Source organism: Anoplopoma fimbria, chromosome 19, assembly GCF_027596085.1.
Source record: "Anoplopoma fimbria isolate UVic2021 breed Golden Eagle Sablefish chromosome 19, Afim_UVic_2022, whole genome shotgun sequence".
Lineage (NCBI taxonomy): Eukaryota > Metazoa > Chordata > Actinopteri > Perciformes > Anoplopomatidae > Anoplopoma > Anoplopoma fimbria.
In genome coordinates, this window is record NC_072467.1 from 7,368,654 (window position 1) to 7,391,527 (window position 22,874).

Consider the following 22,874-nt stretch of genomic DNA (forward strand, 5'->3'; position numbering starts at 1 on the left):
ACTGTGTGTATTGGTGTATTTTTAGATATTGAAGATGAATCTGTTCTTTGAAACTGACATGTAGAATGTTCCAGAAACCCTCAAAAAAGTTGTCAGTGCGGATTAGCCTTTCATTTTAAATCCCAAAGAATAAAGTCCTGCTAGTGCACACCCTAGATACAGAAAGACAAAAGAGAGACAAAGAATAGTGACATAACTAGGAGAGTGTCTGGAAAGGAAGAGTGGATAATGATGAAACTAAGTTTTGAAAACAAGCCAGGAGGAGACAGAGAGATTGCAAAACGTAGCAACAGCTTGACGTTTGCCTGCATCTTGGTGAGCATGATGACCCCTTGTTCACCCTCTGTAGCTTTCATGCTTAATGACTACACCTGGGGAAAATACGCCGCTATGACAGCTTCATAATATAAAACCTGGGTCATAATGAGGCAAACTTCCAACCTAGAGGCAAACAATCACTGAAACACTTCTGCTACACTTCACACACAACATATTTTGTTTACCGCACATCCTTTTTAAATCTGTAAATCTGCAAAGTCAGATGCATATTGCCTCTAATGTAAGCTGTATAAAAACAGTATTTGTCAATGTAGCAAAACGTACAGTAGTAGGGACAACAATTGGCTGACAGTATCCTTAATTGTGTTGTGATTTCTTTGCATTGCCAGAGGGGGGAAGAACGAACCAGAGCCAGAGCAGCCTGTGCCCAGGAAGGTGACCATCCGCAGCCTGCCCTCTGCAGACGACATCGACCCAGACGTACTGGACAGCATGCACTCCCTAGGCTGCTTCAGAGACAAAAACAAACTGCTGAAAGACCTGCTCTCAGATGAGTGAGTGAATGGAGGGGCAAAAGGGAGGGACGGGAAAGAGGTGGGATGAAGAAGATTGAAGGTGTGGTTTGGTGAATGAAAAGGTGTGTGTGAGGAGAGAAAAATAGAGGACAGGGGTCAAAAAGATGCAACGGTGAGTTGAAAAAGGAAAATAATAAAAGCAGCTGAAGACAGGGAGAAGAGGATGGGGCTGTGTGGTGGCACTGCAATGGAAGGATGGTTATGTGGTGTCCCTGTGCACAGACGGCCTTGGTTTTTCACCCTGCTCTTGTGAAATCCTGCGAGGCTGTCACTTTAGATGTCAGTGTCTATAGATCACTTAACTGTTATCCCACAGCACTTACACCGCTTGCCACTGGATACATTCCCCCCAAACTGATCCTGGCTTGCAGCAGGAACAAGCCCTGTGGTCCCATTGTTTATGTTACACGTGTGTTTTTGCTCACTTGAATATGCATTTATGCTGAATAATCTTGCCCTGCAGTCTTTCGTACTTGTTTGTTCATTAATATGGGCATACAGATGTTGTTTCATTTTGCTTTCCTCTTGTATCTTCTTTCGATCTGTTTTACATTTTCCCCGGCCTCTTTAATTTATTACTAAATGAGTATTACTCTATCACTTTCTGCTCTCCCCATCTCTTCCGTTTGGCTCTATTCTCCTGAGAGCATCACATAATAGTACTGGACTGGAGGAAAAATTGTGGTCTCTATCTCCCTTTCCCTGGTTCATTTTAGCTGAAGTTGCAGGTCCTTGTCTCTTTGCCTCCTACTGCTTTTCAATCTGTCTTTATTACAGACGGCCAGTCCCTGGGCCTTTTGCATAGAGAGCATTGCCCTTCAGGCTAAATATATTAGGCTTCCTGATTTACAGAGAAAGAAAGGATGAACTCATAATGTTTTGATACTTTCACAAATTTACCAGAAGACTCTGCGTATGGAGATTTATCCTTAAAAATATATGCAGAATATTATATCATGGCTTAATGAGCTGGAAAACTAAACTTTTCTTTTAATGGTGGAAGATTTTAAGTGGCAGTTTCACAAAGAATCCAAAAAGATTAAAGGATGTTAATCATAGTGATGGTTGTTAAAGTTTAATGTCTTAATTTTTAGCTTTTGCACTTATGTATACGGATGCCTCAGTAATCTTTAGACGTTTGTGTTTGAAGTGACCCGGGGTTTGTTCAAAATCATTGTATTTTTTCCCCATATGTCTCAGTAGACTTTTTTATTTTCTCCTCTTTGCAGTGACAACCAAGAAAAGATGATCTACTTCCTTTTACTGGACCGTAAGGAAAGATATCCAAGTCAGGAGGACCAGAACCTACCCCCTCGCAACGAGATTGGTGAGGCTCGGACTGAAAAACAAGAATTCAAGAAAAGAGCAAAACAGGAGAAAATCCGTAAACACATATCTGTGACTAGTTTCTTAAACTAGTATAAACAGACAAAGCGAGCCAATTTAGACAAGAATAAATACTTCAAGAAGGTAACTCATAAATGCTTTTAGTATCTGAACCGTTCTGCAATGTTTTCCTCCTTCAGAAGAAATTGGATCAGCTCCAGTAGTGGTGGATTAGCTCTCCAGTAGAAAAAAAAAGCTTTTTGTGTGTTGAATACAGGCAAGCTTCTCAATGAAATATAGTAACAGAAATAGAAGGTGTCAATTGGCCAAATTTGAAAGACTGTCAGCTGCGACTGCTTCGCTTCAGATATTAACTCATCAAAAAAAGGTATTCTTCCATCGTACACCACAACACAGCACAGATTTCCACCCACAGAAATCTGAGCAAAGACAGAGATGCTCTACTTAGACTTCTGCCAGGGTTACTTTCTAAAAACACAAGCACTGCAATAGGAGGAGTGGTATGTGCAAATGTGTTTGTGTGTGTCTGTGTGCTGGGAGATACCGAAATTTTGATTAATAGACTCCCTCTTCAGTGAATGTGATATGGTCAATGCAGTGGCCATTAGTTCAAGGTCAGGGAGGAAACCATTGCTTAGTCACTTTTAGTTAACGTGCCAATGTGATCGGCTCCAATCATCACTCAAACACTAACACACATATGGAACGCACTAAACTGCTCAATGTTTAGAAACACACGCATTAACGCGCAGAGACGTCAGGTGAATCGTGCTGATTCTGAATCGATCTGTTTCACTGATTCGCTCAGATCCCCCAAAGAAGCGGGTGGACTCTCCCATGTTGAACCGTCATGGCAAGAGGAGACCAGAGAGGAAGTCCATGGAGGTCCTCAGTGTCACAGACGGAGGCTCACCCGTACCGGCAAGGAGGGCTATCGACATGACACAGCACGGACAGAGGTACGCATGGAGGTGAACAGAAAAAGTCTATACAATTTTCAAATAGAGATAGACATACAGTAGCTGTGTGTGTGTGTGTGTGTGTGTGTGTGTGTGTGTGTGTGTGTGTGTGTGTGTGTGTGTGTGTGTGTGTGTGTGTGTGTGTGTGTGTGTGTGTGTGTGTGTGTGTGTGTGTGTGTGTGTGTGTGGAGGATCTCGGAGCCTAGTGGTGTTTGAGCCGGTCTGACAGCGAGTCTGGCTCTGGTGTCAGCAGGCTAGATTGTGGACAAACATCAACAGAGACTGACACTCTGCTCGCTTTGTCTCCTGTCTCACTGTAGTAATTCAGTGTACAGTAAAAGCTTGGATATTCCTGACGCCGGTACAAAATGCAGCAAAGATGAAAGGTATTCACTTGCCACTCACACGTTCACCTCCTCTCGGTCTGTGTCTCGCGCCCCCATGCAAGGAGACATTCCATGGGAGCAGAAAGATGCAGCGGTGCTTTCTGTTAAAAGCATGCTATGTTTAAATGGTGATATATGCCGCATGTGGCGGCTTCACACATCTATTTTAATAAATCAATAACTAATCTTAAAAATGTCTAACAGAGGCAACAGTTTTGGGATGGCAGTTGCTAAAAATTTGACTTAACTCTCAAATTACTTCATTTTCAAATGGAGGAAGATGGCACATTTGAAATTCAGAGCCTTAATGTCTACAACCCCCCTTTTCTGGTGTTAGATCAATTATCTCTTCTTTTCATAATCTGCATGCATTGATAATCAGTTCTCCCATACTGTGTCCCACTTTCTCCGGATGCTGCACTTTTTCTTCATTTCTCTATTTTAGAAATGTTGAAGTCAAGCCAGAACTACACCCCCACAAGGCAGAGCAGACTGATTTAAAATGTATTTCCCCATCTTATTTCAACAACCAATATATCATCACACGACACATTTCTGCTCAGAGGCAGTGACATTTGTGACAGCGGGTAAGATTGAATCTGAGGGGGTGATAACCTGATCTGCCTAATGATAGGCAGGTTGGCAGAGTGCTGGAAAAAAAGCTTTCCGAGGTATGGGACCTAAATGTAGAGGCAGCGGGATCATATATTCTATAGATAAAAAAAATGTAGTTAAAAAATTGAATATTCATTCAAATGTCAGATGTATTAATAACTCCTCACTTTAACGCTTTACAAACAACAAAATAGAATCAAGAATTTATTTCCCGCCTCATTTCACTGGGGGAAGCCACTTCAGAAGTTTTAAATCGAATTCAAGAGCTCCCACCTCTAAACACTTCTGCTCAATTCTTTCTGTCCTCTGGTGCCTCTGAATTTCACTTTAACATTCATCTTTCTGTGTTTCATCGCCTCCACTCCGCTCCATCATCCCTTCAGGCGATCCAAGTCTTATTTATTTTTCATTTAAAGGTTGCATTAGTTCAGAAGCTACCTTCCTCTGCCCTTCGTATCTGACTCATCTGTTTCCGCCAAGGCACGAATCTCAAAATAGGCCATTTTGCAATGACTTTATCGAGCATTAAAAATGCTTTCCAAAACAAAAAACTCCAGTTCAAAGGTCATACACTACTGAATGGCGAACATCATAAAGAGCACTGAAAAAAAACGGTTTCCAACCTTTACTTAAAACAGGACCTTTAGCTTTAGTTATATAAATCTCAATAAAAAGTCACCTCTACAGACAGCAGCATATGAAAAAGTTTGTCTGGATCCTACATATATCAGCAGCTGCAGTCATTTTAAAAGCTCCGCTGCATCTTTCTTCCCCACTACTTTAAATCAGTGTGTTTGTCTTTACTCCGCCACCCAAATCTCTTCCAGGGGCTCCTCCCTACTCTTTCATATCTCCTCTCTCTCTCTATCTCTCTCTTTCTCTCTGCTGTGGTTCCTTGTGTGCAGCTGACCTTTAGTCCCAAACACCCCCCCTCTGTTTGTATGGAATTGCTATGCTAATGTGGAAGTGCTGCTAGTTTTTCTCTGTCTGGCTTCCTATCGGTGGGTTTGAGGCGGGGGGAGTCCTATACCACAGCCCATCCGCCTCCAAATCAAATCAAATCTCTCCCTTGCTTTATGTCGCTTTTCCCCCACTGCAATTCGTGGCTCTCCAGCTGATCAGTGGGGGGGAAAAGATGTTGGTAACAAAGCCTCTGTGCAACTTTTTTTTTTTCCTTTTATCACGTCTTTATGTGCGCTTTGTTTGATCATGTGCATGCTTGTGTGTGTGTGTTTATAGGCAATGGCGTTGTGGAAGCACATATGTAGCAGAAGAACGTCCAAAGATTTGACTGACTTTCTCTCTGAACCTAACCTTATCTTTCCCCGACAGCAAACTTTTGTCGACAGCACAGAAGATTCGTAGAACTTCAGATCAGAGGGTGTCAGAGAGAGGACTGACTTTGAAACGTGTTTTGACAGGATACATTTCCACCAGCGCAAATGATGGAAGAGGGGGGGAACCAGTTTTATCTAAAATTACACAACTAAAAACGCCTGAACCTCAATCCCTATCCAGCGTTTTGCCTCACATATCTCATGTAAGCAGTAATAATCCGATCAAATGCCCAGGCTGCATTTTCATACATGTGATTGATGATTTGACTGCTTCTATGAAGTATAATTGAATAGATTTGGGATAAATGCTGCAGTAGCCACGTTGCAGAGAACCACACAGTCTCCCGTGAATGTCCTTTTCATTCTTTATATACCCAAAAGTATTATAAAAATATATGTTAAGCCAAACGCAAAGCACAAGAAATCCTACTGATTTAATTTTAAATCTTAACAACATGCCAAGAGAAATGAAGGGAGGTTAATGATATGTAAATGAAATATGGAAAAGTGCTGCAGTGTGAAGAAGAGAATATCAATTGATTTTTTTTTTCTCCTTACAGATCTGCTCTACTTGCTTCATGCAATTTGAATGTGTTGGGTTAGTCTGAGCAGTCTTAATAAGTCAGGCTCTCATGCTAATTATTGACTCCAATTTATTTAAGAGTCTCAAACGAGCACAAATAAAGAACCTTTACCACTGATCTCTACATCAGGGGTCTTACTGCGTTTATACATTTGAGAAGCTGAGCTGTGAATACTAATGCACTGAGTCCTCAGGTAGTTTTCATGGCTCAGCAAAAGGAAATGTGTTGATTTATATGAAGATCTACTCCACGTACAGAACTCCTTTGGCAGGACAAAGTCAATACAGAGGAGGGAGAAAGAGAAAAAGGGAACTTTCTCCACCTGACTTGGATCACTCTAGCAGAACAGTAGCTTTGTGTTTTGGCTTTGGCAGTGTTATTTGTGCTCCTTTTTACTCCTGGCACCATCCATTTCATTGTGCTTCACTTTCATTTTATTTCCGGTAATGCCCTCATCTTAGAACCTTTTGTACTTGTTCCATCCCGAACAGACCAACATTAGACCCCCACAGGGGATTTGGATGGGTCTCTGACACACACTGAGGACATGGGCCCCATTCCAAAGGCTTATGGGAAACGTTATCTTGAGTACTAAATGGATAATAGAAAGATATGAATGAGTGGCTCCACACATACGACATTGCACTCACATGTATGGGTGCAAGTACACACACATTAAAGGGTTACTTCACCTAAAAAAATTAATAAAATAAAAAACATTTTCTCATTTACCTCCAGTGGTGTCTTGCATTGCATATAGTTTGGGTTTTATTTGTCCAGGTGAGATATCCCTTCATGAGATGGGAATAACATTTAATTTGTGGTGCTCACCAGTGGTGAAGAGGAAGTATTCGAATCCTTTACTCAAGTAAAAGTTGCACTTTAATAAAGTAAAATTCCCCATATTATATGTAAAAGTCCTGCTTTTGAAATGGCACTTCAGTAAAAGTACTAACAGCAAAGGTACTAACTGTAGCTGTCAAATAAATGTGCTGGTGTAAGAATACTTTTCCCTCTGAAACATAGTGAACTAGAAGTATAAATTAACATAAAATGGAAGTATGGGACTGACGCCACTGGTGCTCACGACATTGAAGAATTCAACAATGTTTCTGTCCACAGACCACACCATCAACAGTTTTCATTGAAACTGCTTCTTAACGACAAAGTAGTCCCATATGAAAACTGTTGACAGTGTGTTCTGTGAAGTATAGAGTAATTAGGATATTGTAGCTGGAAAGAGCAGTTTCTTTATGGGTTTTTAAGTGTTATTTGTAATGCTGTGAGCACCATAAATTCAATTCCATTCATCTCAATTTTCTTCGGATGGAGGCAGAAATCTGCAAAAATGGATGTCTTAAAACTTGGGAACAAAACCAAAACTTTCTGTAGGGCTGGATACTACTTGAGAACATGTTTTTTTTGTGACAAGGTAATTTTGTAACTGACCCTTCCAAGCACACCCAGAAACACAACAGGCTTACAGTGGCTGGCTTCAGCGTCTCCTCTGCTACTGATTTAATTACGTGGCCTCTTTGTTTCTATCTGATAGATGATGAATGATTGCTTAAGTTGTGTACGCTGTTAACTACAAATAAAACACTCGTCGACAATAATTCATTGTCTCTCCGAAGCAAGGGTGAGCCTCTGACAGCTCATTACTGTACCGCATAGCCATCTGTAACATTAGCTTTATAGACCTGCTGGTCCAACACTAACAGATGCAGAGTGCCTCTAACAATATGCTCATAATTGCCTGAGGACGCTGTGTTTTGGCCATGTTTAAATGAAATACGATTGACTATTTGCGTACAGGCGCTCTGGTGAGCAACTGTGGGCATGTCTCAGTGGACCGTAGGACTTAAATGTAAATGATAGCAACTGTCTGGTCGGCTGTTCTCTTAAGCAAGAAATCCTAGCCAACGTGGTCTCAGCATCGCCTACTCATGAGTGTGTGCAATGAGTACACTCACAGAAGGGGCAGTGAGAGAATTGCAAAAATAGCCTGAGAGTGGGTGTTTCTATATTTTCCTTCCTCTCATTGTAGCTGTTGCGTCCCTTCTGTTCTGTTTGTGTGTCTGGGTCTTTCAGTAGTAATATTCCTGTACTAGTATCAGTTCTTTCTTGTGGTGGTTGTAAATTAAAGGTCAAGGGAGAAGGGTGACTGAACCCAAATAGGTGCTTCTACTTTTTAGAGGATTGATACAAATAGATCTTAATCCGGGCTTGTTGTCCAGACAGCACTGGTATCATTTTTATGGCTACTAGCTCTAACCGTGTACCCAGTTTTGTGTCCATGTATGGATGCCTCTGTGGTCCTGTGGGATTGCTCCAACACAGGAATGAACATCAGTCTCCATTACTCTAACCCTCACTCCCATCCTTTATTCTTCCATCCCTCCCTCCTTCCCCCATTACTCCTAGACCCCATCATCCTCCCCTCACATGTGTAGGTGAGGTCTTCCTCTACAACCAAGCAAGTTGTAAAAACACTAGTTGTAGTGTCTTTATCCTCTCAAAGCGAGACTAAAGATCTGTAGGCTTGGCCACATGTTCGCAAATGCATCAATGCTGAAAGAGAGAGAGGGGGGTGTATTGTTAGATTGAATGACAAAAAGGAAAAGTGTTGTGACAGTGAGCAGCTGGTGTTTCCAAGTGTTGACAGGCTCTGTGTTTGTGTGTTGTGTATGCGTGCGTACATGTGTGCGTGCGCACTTGATGGAGACAGATTGTCCTGTGATTGTTCATTTCTGAGCAGGGCTCCGCTCATAGGGGTTATTGACGGCATCTGCGGGGGAAAAGAATAACATGACAAATGGCACTCAACCAAATGTCCCACTTCATTTCCCCCCCGCGAGATATTTTCTACTGATCCAGTGCTAAGGCCTAAAAGTCAACATGTTTGGTTTATTAGCAGAATATAGACGGGTCGGAAAGCTAATTTGAATGCTAATATGTGGAAAGCAGCCTATAGATTTGCGGGTTAGGGTTACATTAGCATATTTGAAACCAAAGTTTGAGCTTAATTGGTTTGAGACTAATTGCTGCTAGTCAATGCTAGTAATGTTTGTGCTCTTACTGTGTTTACGTGCTTTTACTGTCTTTGTGTGAATAGGTGTCGTGTTTGCAGAGGGCTTGATAGCAACTACTGTGCTTGGTATGACGGTGACATATACTGTGGTGCTTTCTAACTGTGTGCAACATGTCACCTCTAACCCCTTACCTCCACCTGTGTTTACTGACACTTGTAACAGGTACCCATGTTGATCTCACAAATCACCTCTGTCCCTGTGTGTGTGTTCTTGCGTGTTCGTGCCACAGGTCGCGGTCTATTAGTGGAGCCTCCTCTGGCCTCTCCACCAGCCCCCTCAGCAGCCCACGGGTAAGTCACGACCCTCTCTGTACTTTCAAACACACATACACACACGTGCAACACACACCTGTTGACCCAGTTCTCATGTGTCTAGTTGTTCATGCTATGGGATAACTGCCATCCAACTACTGCAGATCTCATTTTATTGCTGTTTATATCTGCAAGAGGAAATAAAGAGGCTCACTAAAGCTACACCTCCGAGCCTTCTGACCAATGCACAGCACACTCGTCATGAAAGTTCTATCACTGTATCTCTTTGCTCAGGAAATAGTATAGTATGACTTTTCCTCTTTGTTATTCGTCTGTGAGCGTTTTAAGGAAGCAGGGATCCAGTGTGATAACTTCTCTTATCCGGTGTTCATAGTCTGCAGTCAGACTTTACATGTGTCTATATAGTTGGATCCTTCTGTTAACTCAAAGTAAAATAAACTGATGAACTTCCTCGGGGCCCGTGACAGGAAAGCCATCTACATTACATTACAGTCATTTAGCTTTTATCCAAAGCGACTTACGGGAAGGTAGACTTACATCTACCTTCCCTTCCCCTGTAAGCTCCTTCTCTCTTTAGCCTTTCTGCTTATTACCCCTCCTTCTGCTTTCTATGGCCTGAGCTTTGTGGAAATCCAGCTCCACGAATGCTTCAGAAAATCCAACTTTTCTTGCTCAGAGCTGAGGAGCTTGTGGTAAACTTTTCCAGCTGACTAACCTGAGAAGGCTAGGGATTAGCAAGGATCCTAAAACAAGCTCCTTTGCGCCACACAGGTTCTGTCAGGCTGATCTGAAAGGGAAATTGATTTCTCAGACCTACCCAAAGCCTGGATTGTGCTCTCAGTGAGAGGCTCTGTGTGGGGTTATTTTCCTAGATTTGTGTCTGGAAAAAGGGGAGGCATCCGGGGGAAATCATAATTAATTCATGATTTTGTTTATCAGTGAATCATTGTGGCTGCAATTTCACAATTACAAATAAAACAGATCAATAAACCTATCTGGAAACTGGAAATTTTACAGCAGAGATACGATAATGGTGTTCCTCCTGTTATTGAGATAGCCCAAATCGTCCTCACAGCTGGCCTCATGTCTCTCACACATGTCAGTGTCTGTTTGCTTTTTCTCTGCCTGCAGAGCCCTGTATTTTTATTCAAGTGAAGTTTTTATTTAATTGTGTGTATTGTTTGCTGTTTTTGTTGTTCCTGTTTGCTTTCGACATGAGTCACAGAATGGTCTAACTGCATGTTTCTTTTCTTTTCTGCCTTTCTTTTTTGTCAACGCCTCCATCTCTCCCGTGTATGCACACATATTACCTGCCTCTATATTCTTTGTCTGCCTCTTCTGCCTGATGTGTGGTTATTTGTTTTGCTACACTTTTCTGTCTTGTTTATCTATGTGCTTGTGTGCCTGCATGTGTCCCTGTGTGTTTTGCTTTGTTTTATTCTCCTCCTCTACCTGCTTTGGCCCTTGGCTGTATCGTGCTGCGTGTCTTCAAACTTTGTCCTCTAACTCCAGCCTGTCAGAAAGTTCTGTGTACCGCCTCAGACCCCAGACCTGTCGCAGTCCCCTAACACGAGCCCCTGCCCATCCCCTGAGCCCGCCCCAATTCGCACAGGGCCCCGTATCTCCACCCCCAACTCACTCTCTCCAAACAGTGAGCCCCTTCCGGCAGAACTCAACAAGACCCAGACGCTCCCCACCAAGCCTAAAGTTGTCCCTAAGCCCCTTCAAGTCACACGATCCAACCCGCTCCCGAAACCGCAGATCCAGCATCTGCAGCCAAATCTGAGCCCTCAACTCCCTGCCAGCTCCCATTACAGCCACCCTCTGCCTCTGTGCCCCCAACCCCTAGTTCTCCGTCCTCACCGTGCTCCCCCTTTTCCCCATCCTCCATCTCCAGCGCTCCGTTCCCAAATAGCCCCCAGGTACGGCGCTCCCAATTCGCTGCCAACCCCCAGCTCTCTGTGCCCTTTAGTCCAGTGGTGCCCCTGTCGCCCATCCGGTTGCACCACTTCCACCCCGTGGTGCCGGCGCCCTGTTTCTTCACTGACCACCCGCCGAAATCTATCCCGCTCATACAGGTTACCCCTCACCCCTCCCCTCGAGGCAGCCCCCTCCCCACCCCAAAGGGCACCCCGGTGCACACTCCCAAGGACAGCCCGGCCGGGACCCCCACCCCGACGCCGCCCCCCAGCCCTTCCATCGGAGGCATGCCTTGGAGGACACGCCTCAATTCCATCAAAAACAGCTTCCTGGGCTCACCACGCTTCCACCGCAGGAAACTTCAAGGTACTGACATTCCAGCAGATTTAACACTTCTATGGTAAACGCTGAATTATATTGTTAATTCCACCCCTTCTTAAATCTAACTTTACCCACTAAAGCAATCTACTTGTTATCTTCCTCTGAGCCTTCTACTTTTGTCTGAACTTTAACCTTGCTTCCCCAGTTCCCACACAAGAAGAGATGTCCAGCCTCACACCAGAGTCTTCCCCAGAGTGAGTAGATACTGTACCACCAGTATCATAACTATGCATAACCTGTCAGCCCCTCAATGATTGGCTCAAACAGGCTGGTTCTTGATAGCATGATGATTTGGAAAGTATTACATCCGTGAATGTTTGATTTGTGCCTGCTGAGTTCCCTGTAATGACCTCGGGTCTGGTCTGGGCTGGAGAAGCAGCACCGTAGCAGGAGGTAACGGGTTGGTTATGAGGGAGGTAAGGTAGCCTGTGTGATGTTGTTGAGCTCCCAGGGGCCGGATAACTCAAGGTTGGCCTAGATATGCCTGTTTGGTTCGCTGGCTCTCTGGCTTGGCCATTTCCACCTGGCTGAGAAGAACATTCTGGCTGGAATGAGTTGGAGAGTTGGCTGTAAAAGACCTTCTTACCTTGGTTAGGCTTGATTATATCAATTAACAGTCACACACCAGCTGTTATCAGCTTCCTACTGCAGGACAATGTGCCCCTTAATGTCGCTGCAGACGTTGAAACATTATGGAAGTATTTATTTATTGGGCAGTGTTTTCTCTTTGTGCTGAAGTTGAGTCTTGCAAATCCATCAACATTTCCAAGAATTTCATGAAATATTAATTTGCCACAAAACAGGAGTCCATATGGCTTATTAGTGGGTGCAGGTACACTTGGCCCGGTGGTGAATTCATCTATCTCAACCCTTCTGAGCCTACAGTTCTGTTCACATAGAGGCTCAATTATCTCTCTCGTACATAAATATACATGCATTAACACATACTCAGTTGCACAGAAGGGGGAAGTTTCAGAAAACTTTTCTCCCATGCACAGTTTTAGTTTATTTCCCTTCAGGGTATCCTCCCTTTGCTCCTTTCCGTTTCCCAGAGCAACAGCGAGTGAGTTAGAGAGAGAGAGAGAGAGAGAGAGACAGGAAACTCTTCACCTGCTCTTCATTTTTCTGGATGGATAGATGGTTCGATGGATGGTTGGATGGGTGGATTTGAACAAGGAAGCAAAAAGGGTGGAAGGAAGACAAACGTTCTCTAGAAGACATAACAATATAATATAAAGGTACAGCTGACAAACTGTTTTTTTCTTCCTGTCTTCCCACAGACTTGCCAAAAAATCCTGGTTTGGTAACTTCATCAACCTGGAAAAAGAGGAGCAGATCTTCATCGTCATCAATGACAAGCCTCTCAGCTCCATCAAGGCAGACATCGTTCAAGCCTTTCTCTCGGTACATACTCACTGTGTCTTGCCTAATTCCTTACTTTATCCCTTTAGCCTCCACTCCCATCTGATCCCTGCACCTCAGCTTTTCTCTGTACATCTGAATATGCGTGCACGCAGCAGTATTACCTGGGCATCTGCTGTCTGTTGCAGGACATTGCTTTTTCAAACAGCACCGGTGATTGGCTATGCTATGCTGCCGGCTATTTCTGAGTGTTTTCTAACATGTTTCTGATATATGTAGCAATTCAGTAAACTGCTTGTGTTCAGTGCTTCTATTTTCTCTCTGACTGCAGACTCACTTGAGGTCAATAGAAAATCAACTGAGAGCATTGATCATTAGCATATAGATGCTTTGCCCTCTATACCGTTTATTGAGCGTTAGGGTGTCTATTCAGATGTGTAGTGTGAGAAATTGAGAAATAGTGTAAATTGTATCTTTATGTGTGGGGTGTTTATAATGTGGATGTATAAATGCGTGCAGGAATCCAGGTAACATCAGGGTCGCCCAGTGAGCGTGGCAGAATCTGTATCAACAAACGCTCAGCAGTGGTAGTTGATATTCAGTTTGCATAATTGAACAAAATTGTAACCCCAGTTAGATTTTACAAAGTCTAAGTAAATGCAAACTCTGCCAGTGCAGGTCAAAGTCAAATCTGTTTCTGCCTCCCTGGAGGTAGCTCTTTTCCTATCTGGGATATGCTAGCTGGTATTTCAGACAGGAGATTGACACCTGAATCAGTGGAATTATACCTCTCAGCACACTCACATTAATGGAATGTCAAACCCTCTCCAGCACTATGGCAAAACGTGACTATTTCAGAGTTCACCTGTTCATTGGGCATACAAATTCATTTTAGGTGGGAAAGTGCAATGCTGTTGGATGACTCAAGATTACATTAGCTTAAGTCTTCCTGGCATGCATGGCTACTCCCCAAGGCATTAATCTCCTTAGAGTTTCAACTGAGGCTCGTAGTATGTGGAGGGTATTTTAATGAGGGTTTATTCAACTTGTCATTTGCAGGGTGTGGGAGAAAAATTTAACATCAATGCTTCCTATGTATAATCCCATTAGTCACCTTTTTTTTTTACCACCTATGTTTTATTCCAATCTCTGCCTCTTTGTCCATTTTGCCTTTTCTCACTTCTCCTCTTCTTTCTCCAAGATCCCCAGCCTGAGCCACAGTGTGATCTCCCAGACCAGTTTCCGAGCAGAGTACAAGTCCACGGCCGGCCCGACAGTCTTCCAGAAGCCGGTCAAATTCCAGGTGGATATAACCTACACGGAGAGCACAGCTGCCACGAAGGAGAATGGCATCTACTCTGTCACCTTCACTCTGCTCTCAGGTCAGGACACTGTCTGCACACACCAAGTGTCTCACCCTCATTTTCTCTACCCGCTACTCCTGCATGCACTTGGCACAATGCACACTGAACAGGTCACCAGTCACAAGACAAACCAGGTGCAGACCTCACATCTGAGGACTCCAGGTTTGTGGGCCAATGAAAAAAGAGAGTAGGGTCCCCAGACATAAAAGTATGAATTGAATATGTGCGTGCCTTGCATTTGGGGAGTTGATAGCTTCTTCATGTTTAAACCTTGGACCTTCCTGTTGTGAGATGAAGGATCACAGGCAGAGTAATATACAGTTCACATTATGAGACCTTAAAATAAACAGTATTCCACCCATCTGGCTAACTGAGGTCTAGGGAAAGTCAACCTTCACAAGTCACTTTGAAAAGTTTGGAAAAAGCATCACTTCCATGTCGAATGGGAGGCTGTCACAGTCAAAACTAATAAAATGAATCTATGTTTGTATCCAGCCAACAAATGAACCAGAAGTTCTGCTTTCAAATGTAGGTGTCTCAAACTCACTGCCAAAAAGAATGGCTGCCTAAGGTTTTTGAAAGTTCTTGCAATCCTGGAGGCTTGATAAGATTTCCCCCCCAAACCTCCCTGAGCGTAACAAAATGAGGTCTGGCTATGCAAGATTACATACTAAGCAATCATGCGTTCATGCTTAGTCTTGCAGAAACACATGCATGCTCTCTCTTCTTCTCTTTCTGGCTCACACATATAAAGTGTGTGTGTGTGTGTGTGGGGGGGGAGCTGAATTGGCTGTAATAGTGGCACTTAAGAGCCTGCTGGTTCTTCCATTTGTCACATACTGTATACAGCAGGTATACAGCAGGGGCTTACAGTAACACACCTATCTGGCCTCCATTTATCATCTCAGGCTCTTCCAGCTCACATTTCACACCATGCACAACCTTACTTTTTCTTCCCTTAATTAATCCATCTCTATAGTTCCTACACACTCTGTCTACCTGTAGATTGTGATGCATCAAATATCTCCTGTTTGTGTGGCTGTGTTTTAGGACCCAGTCGACGCTTCAAACGAGTAGTGGAGACGATTCAGAGCCAGTTGTTAAGCACACATGACCAGCCAGGGGTCCAACAGCTGTCCGGTGAGTAGGATCTCCTCTTTTTCAAAAGAAAAATATTCCACAATCTTATCCAAAACCTCTCCACCCTTACCCCCACCGCCTCATCCGCCCATCCCACCCCCACACGAACCACTCTCACCGCTGAAGCTAGGCTGAATCCTGCCTACCGCTTCCCCCCGTGCTTGAAATCCCCGAGCCGCTCTCCGGTTCTCAAAAACGGCTTCTTTTGCATGCCCGCGCCTCGCTGCCATGAAAGGGTGGGAGTTGCTCTCAAGCACCGACTGTGGGTCAAATGTTGTCTTGTTGCCCTGGCAGTGAAGATTAGAGTTGAGGTTGGGTAAGCTGATTTGCATTCTGTTACTCCTACTTCCAAGACTGATCGTCGGAGCTTGTCACCATGGCAACACCACTGCACCTCAACGCACTCCCACAATGCACTGCACCGCACTGTGACACCACACCTGCTTTCTCTCTCTCTCTCTCTCTGGGTGCTTGTACAATAGGACTCCCTCCCCTTGTTTCCCTCGTCCACCAGCCTCTATAGGCGCCTCCAAAGGTACGAAGTAGATGTAAAAAACATCTTCCTCAATCACCAGCTAACTGTTCACCTGTGAACTTTGTGACGTTAGTTAAGGGTTAACGTTGAGGCACTGGACCTGTATAAGTCCATTCCACCCCAGTGTGGCTACATCCTCTTCTCTCAACGCACAGTCTGGATGACGAAAAGGAGAAAGAAGAGAGAAATAGGGATCCCACTCCTCCCCATCTGCTCTTAGCATGTGCTTCCTTGTGAATTACTGCTCTGTTTGAGAGCGTCTCAGTCGTCATTATCTTGACAACAGCTCCACTTGCTGGTCACATAGGGGAACACCAGCAGCCTGAAATACATTGTTTTTATCAGAAGGTCTGCTGTTTTCTTTGGATATCAATTTCATCTCATCCGTGAATCATAATCTCGGTGTCTCTATGTTTGTGTTTTTATCCCTTTAAACCCATTTTCAATTCCATGTTGGACTTTTTTAAACGGATACCATAATACAGTTTTTTCTCTTTTACTATACCATAAGTTAAAAGTGTGAGCTGTATCTTTGCTCTGTGGTTTTTAAGGCAAAATTACTCTCACTGGCCCTCAGCAATGAACAGCAATCATCACAGCTTTTGTGATTATCTTACCTCAGTAAGTTTTCCAGTTACTTCTAATATTTCATGTTGTAGAGGCTTATTAACAAACTGAAGTTTGAAATTATAATCAATTATATTATCAGGTTCAAACGACTGCTGTGTTTTTTTTCTGCAGTAGAGATGTACTATGTTTAATATGAGAACCAGTTATCAATAGAGGATACTGAGGATATGACAAAACCACACATAATGATATGCTATCAGAGCGGATACATTTAGGATAAAAAGTTAATGTAATTTGCTCTTCACCAAGGTCAGTCTAATTTAATTTAATTTCTTTACACTATCAGAATATCTCTCACCACAATAGTAATCCTAAAACAGGTCAATGTGTGCTTATCAGTAATTGAAAGCATTGTTAAACTCAATTTTCTCCACCTCCCTACTTCTTTGTGACCTCCTAACACACTTTTGTTGCTACTTGACCACAGGGTCTTTGAAGAAAGTCAGTGGCTGTAATTAAGAATAGAAATGGCTTTGCATACGAATGTGTGTCAAACAAAAGGCTTCATCAAGTCTGGGTCATTATGTCCCCTAATCACCATTAACAGAAGCATACCTGGGAGCCCAGCTTAGGAGGACAATGGGAGGGCGTGGAACAATAAAAGCGGTTTAGTCGAATGTAGGTAGCATAGTGTAGGACTAGAGAGCAGAACCGTTCATTTAGAGGGCACCGTCTCCGTTTGATGGAGCAGCTCAGATCATTAAGATTCATGAGTTTCCTGCCATTTTTTAAAATGTGCAGATTTGGGTGGAGTGAAGTGACTAAATGTGGAAAATCTTCACCCGTTAGAAAGGAAGATGGAACATGAGGGAGAAGTTGGCTGAAACCATTTTCCAGCAGGATAATGGAGCAGGCGAAGCCAACTGTGGCACATTCCCACTTCTACACACAGACACACACACATAGGCAAACACAAAAACAAAATCTCATTCACGATTAGATGAAGTTCGCCGAGTTTGCTAGACTACTGCAGGCAGTCTTAACACTGGCAGCATGTGCATATTGTCAGGCTGAGAAATTCCACTTTCCAACAGCCTTTCATTAAGTGCTGATACACAGACTCTCCGGTCCAGTGTGTGATTGTGTGTGCGTTTTGTCGTCTGTGCAGCACCGCTGCCTGTTTCTACCGCTGCTGTCACTGCTCATTTGTCGGCCCAAAGGACTTTTTTGTGCAAATGGATCTTCTGCCAGCTATTCAGAAACAGTCCTGTTATTGACTGATAGTTTGAAAGTTGCGCTGTGCAAACGCTATAAACAAAAAGAACTCTGAGTCTTTATTTGCTCCATTTCTGATGTTTTGTGTCCTTACTCCACCTACCTGCAGTGGGGCCCTGCAGAAAGTGCGAATGTGTTTAGCCGAAGATCATTTGCATGCATACTGTCGGACGCACACGCACATAAACACACACACACAAATAACCAAACACACAAACTCTGAAAGTGTGCGTCTAGCAGTTAGAAAGAAATAAACTTGTGTTATTTAGCATATTCATCCATTTTATTCAGCACACAGCGTGAGCTGGACTTTTTCTTACTTCAAAGAGTTGGCACAATGATAATGCAGCCGCCCGGCCTGTTTGATGTCTTTGTCCAGGTTTAATCGTTAGCTACAGTGTAAAATTCTGAACTGAAGTGTAGAAATGTGTTGATTAAAGGTTGTCTCTTGCCTCCAAGCAGATTTAAGTCCAAACATTACTGTGTTAGATGTGCTTCACTTACAATAGCCACAAGACAGACGGCCTCCATCATCTGCACTTTGACGAGGTTCAAGTGGCTGTTCAGTGCTGTAATGAAGCCTGCAAAACCTCCACAAACAATTAGGTTTTTTTTTAAAAGGAGAGGAGACACTGATTTATTATCCTTCAAGGGCAAGGTCATGAAGCTACAAGCATTCTCATTGTCCGCCTTCCATCATCTGCCCGGCTTCTGGCTGTCCCAAACTGCTCGGGCGCCGACTCACATGGATGACACACCACGCTTCCTCTTTCTGCATCACACAGTTTACATGTTAAAGAAGCTTACTGTAGTATCAGGCTATAGAAGCCTATAAAGACTTTGGTCAGCCCCACTATTTGCTTTAATTTCTAGTTTGAGATTGAATGGCTCTTGAGTGTATTCATCGTTGTGCCGTTACATATGCATGGTTTATCGTCCTGACATGGCTGCTGCTCCAGCAGCTCTCATCCTCTCTGTGTCTGTCAGTCCTCCTCGCCTCTGCTTGTTCTGTCTTACATGTAGCCTCGTCTCTGTCCTGTGAACCACATTGTTCATTAGTTTGTTGTTCTCTTTCTTCTCTCTTTTCCCCTTTTTTGTCCCCCCCCCGTCTGTCTACCTAGGCAGCCCATTGAGTAACTTCTTTGACGTAATAAAACAACTTTTTTCAGACGAGAAGAACGGACAGGTGCCCTACCCCTCTGGCACACCCACCAAGCACTGCCCTTCGCCCATTCACGTCCGGAGGCACGAGCAGGAAAATAATGACACCAAATGCCCCGCTGCGGGCCGAGACAGAGTCAAGTTGTCGGTGGCGTCTTTGGGGACACAGGAGGAGTCTTAGATCGAGAGGCTGTGTAGTCCAGCCAGTGCTAAAAACCCATCCCAGTATCACTTTAAGCCAGTGGCACAGAGAGAGAATATGTGTACATAACTAGGTGTACATAATCATTTATGGACATTCTTTTTGTACAAAATGACTTTATATAGATAGAAATATATTAAGAGAATTAAAGTAATATTTTATAAAACAGCATACTGCACCTACATGACAAACACACACCACAGTCCTTCCACTCCCTTTTCCATTACCCCTCAGCATCCACCATCATCATCATCCACCCCTCTACCTCAACCATCTGATCGCCTATGACCCTAGCTCTGATTTTTGCTCCCTTGCTTATAACCTGTGTGATGACCTGACTTGTTTCTGATACCAGGAATTATCCAGAAAACCTATTAAGCCCCTCCTCCTGCTCCCTGCTCTGTCCGCCTTCCCTCGACCACCCTTCCACCCCCCCGAGCCTGCCGAGAGAGATGGACATTTGTTGACGGAGGACTGGTTTTTTAGAGGTGCGCTGAAAAGGGGGGGTGGTTACCATGGAAACAGACCCCTTCATGCAGACTACTTCTACCTTCATCTCCCTCTGCGCCCCTTCTCCACCTCTGGCAGCCATCAGTAGAAGTAGATGGAAATATCTTTTGTGTTCCTCCATCTTAGGAACACACAGACACACACACGTGTACAACTAATCCACACAAATCCCAATGAAACAAAAACGCACACTCCCCTAACCAAGCCGCCCCCTTTCCTTTTCAAGGAGCATTCATCACATGGAAATGAGTATTTTACAAAAAGACACTACACACACAAAACATGTACATGCTTACATGCACAGGATCAGTTTGCACAGAAAACTCTGGGATGTATTAACAAGAACATGAACAACAACAAAAAGAAGACATGCAGAAACTGACTCATCAGAGGAGGAGAGAAGGGGTAGGTGTTTTGTAGAAAGCCCGATCAGCCGACGCGGATGCCTGCTGGATTGTATTTGTTTGCTTTTTAATGTACTTTCTTTGTGGAAAAAATGGGTTTAAAATAACAACTGACTTTATCAGACTTAACACTATTGCTGCAAATGGACTGGAATTGTGATTTCAGAGAGGAGCTGGGTGTGAGCCGAACAGGGCAGAGGGGGAGATAATATGATAGTATGGGGTAGGGGGGAGGGACGAGGGTGGGTATTTGGGTATTTAAAATGAATGATCTATTCTGTTGTACAGACTGATATCATTTCTTATGTATAAAAAAATGAAATGTCTAGTTGTGACACTATGTTTAGATACCATAGGGGCAGGTTGCTAAAACCTGCGCCTGCCACATACTGTTGTTTTAAATTCTTCTGTGTATTTTTTGTTACATGATCATTTCTGTCTTTGTTTGATTGAACTAATTATGATCAAAACATTCCTGTTTGTGTTATCTGCAGCACTTTGTCTTTGGTTTTCCATTTATACCTCTCTCTTAGCCTCACTTACCAGCAGTAGAAGTAGAGGAACAAAAAAAATGATGACCTGACAAATGCAATTGTGGATATTTTTGTATTTCTGTCCTTATTTATTCACGTTTCTTCATATCACTGTTTGATTTCCTAATTTATTATAACTTGGCTATTTATATGAACAAAGCTGTTAGGTCAGTTGAATGTTATTTATTACCCTCTTGTGTGTTCGTAAATGGGGCAACATTTGAAGAAAAAAATGTACTTTCTTTCTTTAGTTTTGGTCTGCATTTAACAGAATTATGTGAGCATCGAGTGACAAATTCTCCTTTCCCTGACCTGTCTGTAAAGGGGGAAAGAGAACTTGTGGGAACTCTTGAAAAAAAACATTTACCAGTAATTTAAGAATGTAGACTTAGCCTATTTTTGGAGAGGGAATATGCTCTTCTATTGATATTTGTCAGTTTCATATTATTGTGCGTGTAGGCCGGGCCTGAGGAGAACGACTCTACAGATCCTCAAACTTCTTCTTCTCTTTGTAAATATACAGACAAACGTGGGGGTTGATTGTCTTCTCAACCATGCTGGGGATTCCTGCTCTATGCTTTTAGTCTGTAGTGCTGTGTGCATGTCAAACATGAGCTTTTCTTTGCATGGCTTTAGTGTTCATGTTCCATGCCAAACTCACTCCTTCTCTCAGCCTTTCATTGATTCTCTCTCCACAAAATTACCTTTTAACGTTTTAAATTTCCTCTCTATCCCCTTCTTCTTACCCTCTCTGCTTTTATTTCTGGCCTTCTTTTTTTAAATTTTATTTTCCTCACTCCTGCCAATCTTTCCCTACCTCCTCCTCTTATTTTGTGCACAACGTTTTGAACGATGCTTCCTTTACTCTGTACCTCTCTCTAGAAGGCTTCTACCTGGTGGTAGAAGAGACACAGTGAGGGGATATCAGTACAAAAACACAAAGCAATACCCTATCGTTCACTTTCCTTTCTGTTTTCTAAAATGGGAAGCTAGCAGCACCAAGGACATCTGATGATTCTAAGGCCCAGAGTGGTCTTTTGACAGAGCAGGAACAAAAATGACTGATGTAATCCCCATATAAAATAACTGTGAGCATCTACAGTGCTGAAACAAATAAACTCATTAAGTTATGGTGTGTTTGTTTTCTTTCTTTGTACATGTAAGGGTGTATGGAAGTGTTGACATAAAGTTAACATACATTGAGTTTTAAAAGACATAGAGGCAGGGTTTTTTAAGCCAGTCATAAAGACAAAGCAACCTGCTCTGTATCATTATGTATCATAAGCTAGAAAGGTGCACTCAGTAAAGTACAGATCTCCACCAGGTGTGTCTGCAAATACCACTGCTATGTGTGATTGAATGAATACAACCCACAATTGGATATCCTCCCATCTAGACACCAATGGCTTCTTAAGGGTTGTTAAACAAATTTCAGCTAAACTCAAAAAAAGGCGTCGATGTATGCAGACAATCATCTGGAAGTCGTTGTTTAAGACACGTCTTACAAAATCTTGCAAAACAAATGAAGATCCCCAAGTGGTCTGCCCACAAAGCAGCGACTGTGTTTCAGAGAAGTACAGACATGTTTGTACTGGCAGTTTTGTTAGCTGTTAGTAGTTAACCAAACACACTGTACAAAGATTTAAAAGAGCCAACTAACAATCACTGATGTAAACAACTAGAGATGCACTGAATGCATTTTCTTGGCCGATTTCAATTTTTGAAACCCCTGAAAATAATTTCAGCTGTCCCAAAGTCAGCGTAAACTGAGAAAATTCTAAATGTTATCCTTTTACTTTGTTATTCCCTTATATAGTGGTTATTTGCATATAACACACAATTCAAAAACAATCTTGACATTAGTAGTTTTATTAGTGTATGATTACAAGCCGCTTAGCGCTAGTGTTACGAAGTTAAACAGGTCATAAGGTCTCTAGTATCCTTTTATATTGCTGTGAAAACAACTCCTTCAAACAGCTGTATTTATTCAAGTTTCTTGCCAAAAACTAGATTTTACATAATTGCATATGGCCACATCGTAATAGCATTATAAATTGCCTTTTCCTGAAAA

The 22,874-nt window shown here is 42.9% G+C and overlaps 1 protein-coding gene across 1 annotated transcript in view; it reads left to right on the plus strand.

Annotated features, from left to right (window-relative positions):
* Positions 1-19,335, plus strand: part of brsk2a (BR serine/threonine kinase 2a) — a 155,913-nt gene extending 136,578 nt beyond the window's left edge. Inside the window, exons 10-19 of the mRNA XM_054620048.1 lie at positions 669-833; positions 2,084-2,181; positions 3,010-3,160; positions 9,404-9,464; positions 11,525-11,732; positions 11,893-11,941; positions 13,028-13,151; positions 14,311-14,491; positions 15,524-15,613; positions 19,115-19,335. Of these exons, the coding sequence (XP_054476023.1) occupies positions 669-833; positions 2,084-2,181; positions 3,010-3,160; positions 9,404-9,464; positions 11,525-11,732; positions 11,893-11,941; positions 13,028-13,151; positions 14,311-14,491; positions 15,524-15,613; positions 19,115-19,335 (1,348 nt within the window). The remainder of the gene's footprint in view (positions 1-668; positions 834-2,083; positions 2,182-3,009; positions 3,161-9,403; positions 9,465-11,524; positions 11,733-11,892; positions 11,942-13,027; positions 13,152-14,310; positions 14,492-15,523; positions 15,614-19,114) is intronic.
* The last annotated feature ends 3,539 nt before the right edge of the window (positions 19,336-22,874 follow it).